We start from the raw sequence: 11312 nt of genomic DNA on the forward strand, positions 1-11312 counted from the left end.
CGGAGCAGATGGCAGACACTTAACTGACTGAGCCACGCTGGTGCCCCCTGATACATTATTATTAACCAAAGTCCATGCTTTATTCAGATTTCTTCAGGTTTTCTCTAATATCCTATTTCTGTTCCAGAGTCCCATCCAGGATTGCACAATACATTTGGTCAATACATTTAGTGTGTTTCCGTAGGTCCCTCTTGACTATGACAGTTTCTCAGACTTGTTGACAGTTTTGAGTACTGGTCAGGTATTTTGTAGACTATCCCTCAATAATTGGGGTTTGTCTGATGTTTTTCTTACATGCTCCTGTGGTCATTGGAAGAGCACAGAGGTAAAGTGCCCTTTATATTACATCATATCAAGGGTACACGTTCTCAGTGTAAGTTATCATTCCTCCTTAGCTTCTCTAATCAGCCTTTCTCCTCTACAGGTCCTACATCTCCATGTGTGCTCATCAAGTGTTCTGGAAGTGTCTCTCCAACTACATGTTCTTGTTTCTCTATAGTTAAATATCAATGTTAGGTTTACCTTCAAATTTGGTCGAATTTACTTTGTGATGGTCAAAACTAATTTTAAATATGTCAACCCAGATAGTTCTTTTTTTTTTAAAGATTTTATTTTTTTATTTATTTATGATAGTCATACAGTGAGAGAGAGAGAGAGAGAGAGAGAGAGGCAGAGACACAGGCAGAGGGAGAAACAGGCTCCATGCACCGGGAGCCCGATGTGGGACTCGATCCTGGGTCTCCAGGATCGCGCCCTGGGCCAAAGGCAGGTGCCAAACCGCTGCGCCACCCAGGGACCCCCAACCCAGATAGTTCTAATAAAAAGATGGCTTGTCTGATTTTTACTTACCCTCTTTTGGAATTTTTGCCTATGGTTTCATACTTCAGGTACATGGGATTTTGCCTCAGTTCTCCTCTCTTCTAAATGAATGCCCTGTTGACATCTGCCGAATGACAGAATGCACCCTTGGGGATTAGCATTTGTGCCATGGCACATGAGGATAGTGTCTTTACATACTTTGGTGAGAGAAAAGGGCAAACATATCTAGAGTAGTACCATTAGTAACTCCACAAATTTTGGATAAATGATAGGATGAAATTGAGGAGAAAGCAAAGTAAGAAAATGAGAAGATGAGTAAATTTCCTTTGGGACTGATTCCTGCTGCATCTCGGTTCCCAAAGCTCCACAGCTAAAGAACCCAGAAATGGTGGCAGCAGGGGAAAAATACCAGAGTGCCCTTTTATCACTGATTCTCTAGAAAACCCAGTAGACAGGCCAGTGAGGTCTTTGGGATGTCTGATATGTCACAGCCATGGTATAGGAAATATTGACCTCAAGTTTTTCTCCTTGCTCAGTAGAAACTTTTCATTTCTGATTAGGGTAATGAACTGAGTTGAAAAGCTTCCATCATAATGTGAATTTCAGGTATGTTAGCTCTAGTTCTAATCCCTTCTGTAATGTTGCCTAGTATTTCATTTCTTTGTGTGCCTATCACAACGGTGCTTACAACAAGGGTTCTGTTGGTTCAGTTGTCGCAACAAATTTGTGATGGTTCAACCTTCAACAGAATCAAGAGAGATAATGAGCACCAAAGGATTAGGCCCAGAGCAGTGTATGATTTGATAAAATGTAGGGTTCAGGAAACAGACACATCTTTAGACTACTTTGGATGTGGAAACAATGCATCTCTCCACAATCTTTATTACTTAATAATACACGTTAGGCGTAGAATGTCTCCTGTGTGTGGACGAAAGATCTCATCTCTGAATTTTCAAGTCAGAGTGCTAGGAGAAATGATGTAGTACCTTCTGCCTCAAGGAGGCATGTCTGGGAGTCATAAAACCACGTCGACAGAGTGTGTGGAGGTTCTTGGGTGAGAGGTAATGCATAGGCACCAAGGTGTACTTAAGGAGGGTAGCTATTATTTGAATCTCCCTGCAGACAGTAAATTTGAGGATAGCTGGGACCAGATCTTCCTGGTCATCTACTAGGACCTCCTCTCAGTGTAGAGGTGGCCTCTAGTAGGCTCTTGAATACTTGAAATCAGTGAATAAGTGAAATCAAAGCCAACAAACAGAATGAAAGATATTTATTTATATAAAAGCTGTCAGTAGACTTCCTTCATGCTGGTCAGGTCATGCCCGATATTGTGAATATTATCCCATTCTTGATCAGTTATCATGTTTTAAAACTTATCATGGTAACAAAATGATTTCGTAGGTCAACGTTTACAACTTTCTAGTGTTTAGGGAACTGTTTATCCCAGATTGTTGGTGTTGCAGTCCATTCTTTCTCAGTTAGCTATAATTTATTGACGGAGCCACCAGTAGGCCACAAAGGACCTTTGTGAGGTTGTAAAAAGGTGCTCTCCCCACCCCTGACACACGCAGCCCTGCAGGTGCACAAGGCTGGAGTTCAGCTGTCCCCCACTCCTCAGTGGGGCACCCCGTGTAGTGAGAAAACCTGCACCGCCCCCAGCTTCCCACGTACCTGTTCATGTCACGTACCATGGTGGGGAACCACACACATTAGCACCTCAAGCAGTTCTCTGAAGATGCTTAAAAGGCAATCCCTGTATCCCCATTTTACAGATAAAAAAAGGTGAAGTCTAGAGGGGTTAGGAACTTATCCAAATGGCACAGTTGAATAAATGGTGGAATCAGGATTCACATCCAACATCAGTAGAGTCTGGAATGCACTGCTCAAGCTGAAGAGGAGGATAGATTAAACAAATCTAGAAATTGTACTTGCCTCGGCAGCTGGGAATAAAAATATTCTGAAGGCTAGAAATTGGGTGCCTGACAGGAAGTGTTTGGGGTGACTGTAGACTTCATTGCTGTACTCTCTGAGAGGCGGTTTGAAACTACCATTTGTTTTCCAACCTTTTCATTTATTTATTCCCATCTTCTCTTTGTTTCTGAATAAGCTTAGAGAAAGGTGCCAGTATCAGAATGAATGAAATTACCTTACTTTTCTGTTTGTCAATGTTTTCTTCCTTGCTCTCGTCATCAAGTGAGGTATAATACCAGTGATGGCTAATGTGGATTGTCACTCAATGACGCTAGTCACTGTGCTTATGCTTTCCAGTAGCAAGGGGACAAGTGGAATCCTCACAACAACTGCTAATACAGTTACTGCTTTACAGGTGGTGAAACTGAGGCACAAAGAGCTGTAATCAGGCTAGTGAGTGCAGGAATCAGGCCTCAGACCCACTACATTTTGGGTGTGTTTTCAAAGCCATATGATATCTGTCTTCCCTTTTAGAATAGATTACCCTCTTCTATCATGTAGGAAAAAGAACTTTTGGGCTGTTAATTAAGAACTGTGGCCTCCAAAATACATTCATTTCAAAATTCAAGCAGAAAGCATTTAATAAATTCTTTCTTTTTTCCCTCATCCTCCCATGTGTTTGTTTTTGTACCCAAGAGCCTGGCTGATATTACCGTTGCAATTCTCTCTTAACTGGAGCTAGTCTTTTGCAAATCTGTATTAGTAGTGGTTGCAGAGAGAAGTTACTTCAAAGCATATACAATGAAAGCTGAGATTCCGTATTACAAATTATGAAGGAAAGTAGGTCATATGTGGTTTTCTGTAAGGTTTGGGACATTTAAAGTATAACACATGAGAAACTTAAGGCAGCCTCATGATTTTTTGTATTACCATTTGACCCAGTTAAGGAAAAGAATAAATATTTTGACTGCAAAAAAATACAAAATGAATTTCTCACTGCACTTAGAGCAGTTTCTCTCTCTCTCTCTCTCTCTCATGATCATTTTATTTATTACTTTTTTCCTCTAAGTTTTTATTTAAATTCCAGCTAGTTGACATACAGTGAAATATTAGTTTAAGGTGTAGAATTCAGTGACTCATCACTTACGTACAATACCCAGTGTTCATCACAGGTGCCCTCCTTAATACCCATCACCTGTTTGATCCATTCTCCTCCCACCTCCTGCCCACCTCCTCTCCAGTAATCAGTTTATTCTCTATAGTTAAGATTTGCTAATCATTTTAAAAAATGTTTTATCTCCTTTGGGATACCTTAGGAAAATATTAGAAGACATGACATTCATCTGTTATATTTCCCAGTTTGGTTGAGTATTTTCAGGTTGTTTTATAAAAATATTATATGTTGGGGACATTTGCCTACTTCAAGTATGTCATTAAGATAAGGAAAAGTACCTAACAATGAAAATTGATACTGTGATCATGGGCATAAATGTTCTAGTTGTGGCAAAAATTGATAGATCACTTGGACACTAGTGATCTATGGGTAAATAACTTTTCACAAAACTTTTGGTTTTGGAGAAAAAACTTGAATCAGTCTGATAACATATGTTTTTCAAAATATGAAATTGAGTGACTTTGTTTTGGGTGTTGCCACATTTTCCCCCCACAGCTTTCTGCCCTAGAAGAATGATGCCTTTGGAATTTACCCACAGGTGGCACAGCTGGATGAAAGTCATTTGTCTCATTTAACTGACAGTACTAATCACTGTAATAACTATTTTACCAGAAAAGATAATTTGGCAGACATCTATGATTAGTATATTAACACATTTCCTTAATTCCCTAGGGCGACCATCACCAGAACATCCTTTGTGTGATCTAAATGAATTGTCCTGTCATAATGAGTTTCTTTATAGGCCTGAGAAATCACTTTTGTTAAATTGTCTAAAGTGCTATTAATTTGAAAGCTTCATTCATAATGAGGTCTGAGGGAGAGGCAAAGGATGGCCCTTCACCCTGTTCTGATATATAACATATACTGCCAGGGCCCTGAATCTCCCCTAATCCTCCCCAAACTTGGCTTCTCCAAGCCTTGGCTTGAATTACTCTATATCCAGGGCTCCAAAGCTGGAAGCAGGGGTAAATGATTTGATGTGAACAAATATATTAAAAAGAGAGACAATTGGCAGTGACTTGAATTAACGATAATACACAACCTAAGGAAGTGAAGAACTATGACAATTTAACTCAGGGAAAAACGAAAAATAACTTACACAAAGTAATAGCTTACTGTTTGGCTCGGTTCTTCCTAGCAGACATATTCATGCTATGGACATGAGCCTGGATACCACTTTACCCAAATTACAATACAATTACTATTTTCAGTGATTGCTCATATACAGTTGCTGAACTGAAAGTAAATGTGACTGTGTGATGGGAGAGGGTAAGGGGTGACAGAGGTGGGAGAAGAAGGAGCCCAAGTCTTTAGTTTCCATGTGGGAATGAACAGAAATGCCCACACTGAAAGATCATGAAGCAACAATTTGCTTAGAGATATAGAAGAAAAATATCCCTCCAAAACAGTTAAATGAATTAAGAAACTTGCCCCAAGGAAGGGGTAAATGGGAGAGGAGATCTGAGTATTAGTTGTGCATCGTAAATAATATGTATGTATGCATATATAATTGGGGTGGGGAGTAACTTAGGGAAAAGAGATTTTAAAAAAGGAAAAAATATTCAGGAAAAAAAAAGATAGAAGCATATCACCTGGAGACCCATTTTAACATGATAGCTTATTTTCTCCGGTATTTTTACCATCTGTGATTTTCTTTCTCTTCCTTCATCATTCTCTTCCAATGATCAACTTTGCTTTAATCATACTGTAATAAAATTGATAACTAACTTGCTGAGCAATTAGGTGCACATTTTATATGCATTGTTCCATTTGATTAACCCAATTGTGCGTGCTGATATTATAACTTATTATATCATAATTACATTCTTATATTAGCATATGGTCTTCATAATCATCTTTTTAAAAAAAGATTTTATTTATTTATTCATGAAAGACACACACACACACACACACACAGAGAGAGAGAGAGAGAGAGAGAGAGAGAGAGGCAGAGACATAGGCAGAGGGAGAAGCAGGCTCCATGCAAGGAGCCCGATGTGGGACTTGATTCCTGGACCCCAGGATCACGCCCTGGGCCGAAGGCAGGCGCTCAACTGCTGAGCCAACAGGTGTCCCCATAATCATCTTTTTTTCATGGTACAATAATATCCCATCCAGCAGAATATCTTTTCCCCAAATTATTAGACTTTTAAGTTGTTTTCCAGCTTTTGCTATTATAAAGAATACTAAGATGATATACTTTTCTCCAAAGCTTTTTCCTGACATTTGTGCTTATAGGATGAATTTCCACAAGGAAGATTACTGGGTCAAAGAGTAGAATCATGTTGCCAAGTTGCTTGTCTTAAACTGTCTAGGGCACTTTTACATTCAGTGTTTAATGTGATGCCTTGTGCAGCTCTGAGAAAGGTGGGGTAGAGAGAGTCACTGCCATTTTACAGATGAGATAACTAGGAGCTAAGTCTTCAAGGTCACACAGCTGGAGGAAGAGCCAGAATTAGGTTCCTGACTCTTTCTTGATTTCTGTCCCCCAAATGAGATGAAACTCAGGCTGAGCAATTCCTGACACTTTCCTTCCCAGATGTCTTGGTCTTTACCTAGTGGAGCTTCTCTGTCAGGGGGCCCTTTCCTTTCACTGAGAGCTATTCTGCTTCAGGAAAAAGTAAGCCCCCTCTAGCAGCCCAAAACCACATGCTGAATGAAATCTTCTACCAAGGCTTAGGAAAAAACAGAGCAAGAAGGGGAAAGAATGTGAGAAAATAAGTGAAATGTGTTTACTTAGAAAACGCAGGATCCATGAGAAGGTGTCTGAGGAGTAAACAAGAAAATACTGTGATTTTGGAGGACCTTAACGCTTAAGATAAGGTATTTGAGCTGAAGACAGTGAGGAAGTTTGACTTATGGAGTGTTAGGGTCATGGTATGGCTTTTTTTTTTTTTTAACTCATTTGTATGCAGGACTTTCTTGAATGTTAAATCTACTTAAAAAAATTTTTTTTACAACCCTGAGACCATGACCTGAGCCAAACCCAAGAGTCAGACACTTAACTGACTGAGCCACCCAGGAGCCCCTAAATCTATTTCTTTCTCTTTTTTTAATAATAAATTTATTTTTTATTGGTGTTCAATTTGCCAACATACAGAATAACACCCAGTGCTCATCCCATCAAGTGCCCCCCTCAGTTTCTTGATAGCAGTATACTTTCTCAGGATAGAAACTAACCAACAATTTGTATTTTTTCTTTTTCTTTTTCAAATGAATGATCAAAAAGTAACTTTAAATATGTATTTTCTCAACCACAGAAGAAAGTGAGTCCTGCTTTGCTCAGCCCAAACCATGTACAATGGGAAAAGAATCTACTCTTTATGGCAAGGTACAAAAGGAAAGTCCTCCCCGACTTGAGAAGCTCAAGATTTCAGCAGTGTCTACAGCTAATGGTATTAAATCACTCCGTGAACAGCCCTTGGCAAACAATGCTGCAGATCTACCAGAAGATACTCAGCTTCTAGAAGGACCCAAGGAGTCTGGGCCACCTCAGCCAGGTGGCACAGATGATACTCCAGAAACAGGAAAAAAGAAGAAAGACATGGGAACAGTGACAGAGGCTCAGCCTTTATTTTTTTTTTTATTTTTTATTTTTTTGAGGCTCAGCCTTTAAAAGGAAATACTGAGACTGAATCTGTAGAAACAGGCACCAAGTACCAGCCTTTGAGGATCACAGGAGAGCAGGACTCTCCTGGAGCAGTGGAAGGTACTGAGAATCCACAAACTGCCAGAGAGATGAAATCTCCAGGAACAGCTGAGAAAATCTCTCCTCTGGAAGCAGCTAAAGAACCACAACCTCAAGAAGCAATGGGAAAGGGTAAACAGACCCAATGCCCAGAAACATTTCCCAAGGAGAATGAATCTTCAGAAGTATTGGAAGGAAGTCAATTTGTGGAAGCAGCTGAAGAGTGGCAACTTCAAGAAACATTGGGAAAAGATGAGCTGTCCCAGCCTCTAGAAACAAGTCCCAAAGAGAGTGAGTCTCCAGAAATATTAGAAGGAAGCCAGTTTGTAGAAACAGGTGAAGAGCAGCAACATGAAGAAACATTGGGAAAAGATGAGCAGTCCCAACTTCTAGAAACAATTCCCAAAGAGAATGAAACACCAGAAATATTGGAAGAAGTCCATTTGTAGAAACGGCTATAAACAATGATTTGCCCCATAAAACTCTTGAAGGTCCAGGAAACATGGAGAAGATTCAACCTGAAGGAATAAGAGTTGGAAGCATGGAGCATCCAGTGGGAATTCTAGAAACAGGAGTAAATATGGACACAGTCAGGAAAACTCATACTAATGAAGAGGACCAACACATCGAAGGTAAAATTTATGCTGGTTGTGTAGATGTGCTGCATAAGTGATCATCCCTAGGGATCTCTATGTCAGGTGGTTGAATTTCATTTGACCCAAACTAGAAGGCTTTCATACCTGGAAAATGGGCTCTTGACTCTGCAGCAGAAATGCTCTACACTTGATCTGAGCCAAAAGGACAAGAAGTGATACAGAAAAATTTTCTAAAGCATAATCTGTGTCCAGAATTTTTAACCTGGATCTATCTTTGTTGAATACACTTGAATGTTGAAGGCAACGTGTTAAAATTTCTGGATTTTTCCAGGTTCACTTTTCATCGGGTCCCATGTATGGTATGAGGATCTAAAGTGGAGATGAGTAAGTGGTTAGCAGAGGAACTTCACCTTCTAATGAAAGAATACCCAGCAAATGGATCTTAACAGTGCAGTTTTCATCTCTGCCCATTTATCCTTAGAAAATCACTGCCAGTCTGCTGCTGTCCTACTATCTTTTTGTCTTTAGGAGAAGACTAGAGACAACGTATTATGTCTTGGCATATGTGTTTTTAAAATGTTCTTTGCCAACATAAAAAAATGGCATCTATTCTACTCTTTATTGGAGTTATAATTGAAAAAAATAACAGTTCTTCTGGGGCATGATTTACATATTGGTAAATTTTAGCTTCACACTATGGTATAATTAAGTAAAGCATTCATCCATATGTTTCTTAATTCATTTATTACCACAGCAGTTTTTGAGTGCTAATCATATGCCAAGTGTGGGGGGTGAGGGTGGGAGTAAGAGATAGGCCCTGTTCTCCAGGGGCTCACAGTCTAATGGGAAGAAGGCTGAATTTAAACACATTACCACGGTCTATTAAAGTAAGTGCTTTAAGGAAGGTGTACAAAAGTGTTCCAGGAATATAAGGGAGGGGCAGGTAAAAGCATGTATTTGTTGGGCTAGACCCTAACCTTAGCAAACTCAAGTCATTAGGGCCGATGATAGTGAGTGAAGTGAGAGGCACATGTTTATGGCATGGGGAGCCCTGGGGATGGTAGTGACCAGGCACACCATCCTGTCAAAGAGGTAGCTACTGCTTAGCTCCATCCGTGAGCCAATATTGCCCACCCTGACTTCTTAGGGAGACAGATTTATATCTACAGTGTCCAGACTTTCAAATGTTTGCAATCTTTAAATGTTTAATGATTGTTTTCTTCAAACACCTCAATGGCCCAACAAAATGGGTTCCTGGGTATGCCTAGACCACCTTTTCATTTAAATATAAATGGAACTTTTTTTTTTGAACATATGCTTCTAGAATTTTAATGCATATATAAACTTCAGAATTAAAATGTGAACATACTATAGATAACTTGCATTGTTCATTCAAAAAGAACCCATGGACATCTTAATGCCTATAAACCACCTTTACAACAATATTTTCATCTGCACATATGGACACAAAACAATTTATTCAGTCAAGACATATTATTGGATATTTACCAAGAACTGAACACTCAGGTTGCTCTCACATTTTTGCTCCTGAAACTGAGCTTGGATAAATATTTTAATAGATAATTATTTTGGCAAATCCATCATTATTTCCTTAGGATAAATCCTTAGAAGTAGAATGCACGGATTAGAAGTTTTTGGGGCTTCTAATACAAATCACCTTACATGGAACTTTTTATTTATATTATGTTCTGCTGTCATTTCTTGAGTAATTCTGAAGCCTGATTTTATATAAAGGGATGTCAAGATAGGAAATGTTAAGGGATGTCGGCCATTCAGAGGATCTGAGAGATTCAGGGCAATTGCCTTTCTTGACACCAGCAGAGAAACTTACTAATTTGACAAAGAGAGCAGGAGCTGCCCATTGGAAACTGGCTGTAGGGTACTTTATTGTTCATGCTAAGTGAGCATCTCTTAATATCTCCTTTGGTTACTTTTCTAGGTGAGACAGGAGAAAAGGTTGAAACAGAGACAGAGAATGAGAAAGGAGGTGAAGGGGCTGGAACAAAAGAAGAAGAAACAGGTGAAGCTGTGGATCTTTCAGCAGCCACATAAATTGGTGTGGTAGTACAAGATAACGGACACAGTGTATTATAACAGAAAAATGTAGTGAAGTGTGAGGGTTACAGATCTTATCTTTCAATCTTATGTATTTTATACAAAGTGTGGTTATCATGTTCCTGATTACATTGTTCCATAAAACTGCTAAGCTATAAATAGTTTTCTTAGGCACTCAGAATAGCCATACATTCAGGACTACAATAGTCACAGCCAATGACAAGTAGGGTGTACAATCACTGGAGTATGAGGGTGTTTTCTTCACTGTGGCAATAGGTCTATTCAGTTTAGAAAATGAGACCCTAAAAAGAAGTTAGAGACCTTAGGTATAGGTGGCTGGAGAAAGGAGTTAACACATTTTAGGGAACTCATGATAATAAGGTTATACATGTATGATTACAATGGGTAAGAATGAACAACAATGTCAAGTCAAGCTATACCTAGTGTTTCTTGTTGCAGAATTGAAAGCTGGTAGGAACATTGGAGAGTGTGTCATCTAGTTACCTTCTCACCTTAAGTCTATCTACTACGGTAGACTCTTATTTATCATGGTGTGTTAAATGTGTTAACAAAATCCTTGTCAAAAAAATGCATTCTGGTGCTATTGCAAGATCAGGCATTTCTACACCGAAAGGCTACACATTTTTCATGCGTCATTTTGAATTTGCTATTGATTTTACACTTAGGTGAAAGATTTCAATTAGTGTTGTCCTTTTGACTGACATTAATATATTTTAAATCAATTGGCTCTTAAATGTGTTTGAGGCAACAAACAACAAGAATTAAAACCTAGATTAGTGGGGCACCCAGGTGGCTCAGTCAGTTAAGCGTCCCAGTCTTGATTTTTGGCTCAGGTCATGATCTCAGGATCGTGAGATCGAGTCTTGCATGGAGCTTCTCACTGAGCTTGGAGTCTGCTTAAGATTCTCTTTCTCCCTCTCACTCTGCCTGCCCCCAGCCCACCTAGGTGGCCCTTCCATGTGCTCTGCAAACTTTCTCTCTCTCTCTAAAAAACAAACAAAACACCTAGATTAGTTGCCTATGAGAA

General features: G+C 39.3%; 1 protein-coding gene across 1 annotated transcript; it reads left to right on the forward strand.

The window, feature by feature from the left end:
* Positions 1–7151: 7151 nt before the first annotated feature.
* ERICH5 (glutamate rich 5) lies at positions 7152–10639 on the forward strand (the record flags this gene model as incomplete). The annotated part of the gene is given in 4 exon segments (XM_055303357.1): positions 7152–7517; positions 7520–8021; positions 8024–8224; positions 10149–10639. Coding segments are annotated over 4 exon segments (1182 nt in total), but the record flags the coding sequence as incomplete, so codon positions are not given.
* Between the last annotated feature and the right edge of the window lie 673 nt (positions 10640–11312).

This window comes from Nyctereutes procyonoides, unplaced genomic scaffold, assembly GCF_905146905.1.
Source record: "Nyctereutes procyonoides isolate TBG_1078 unplaced genomic scaffold, NYPRO_anot_genome, whole genome shotgun sequence".
In the NCBI taxonomy this organism is placed as follows: Eukaryota; Metazoa; Chordata; class Mammalia; order Carnivora; family Canidae; genus Nyctereutes; species Nyctereutes procyonoides.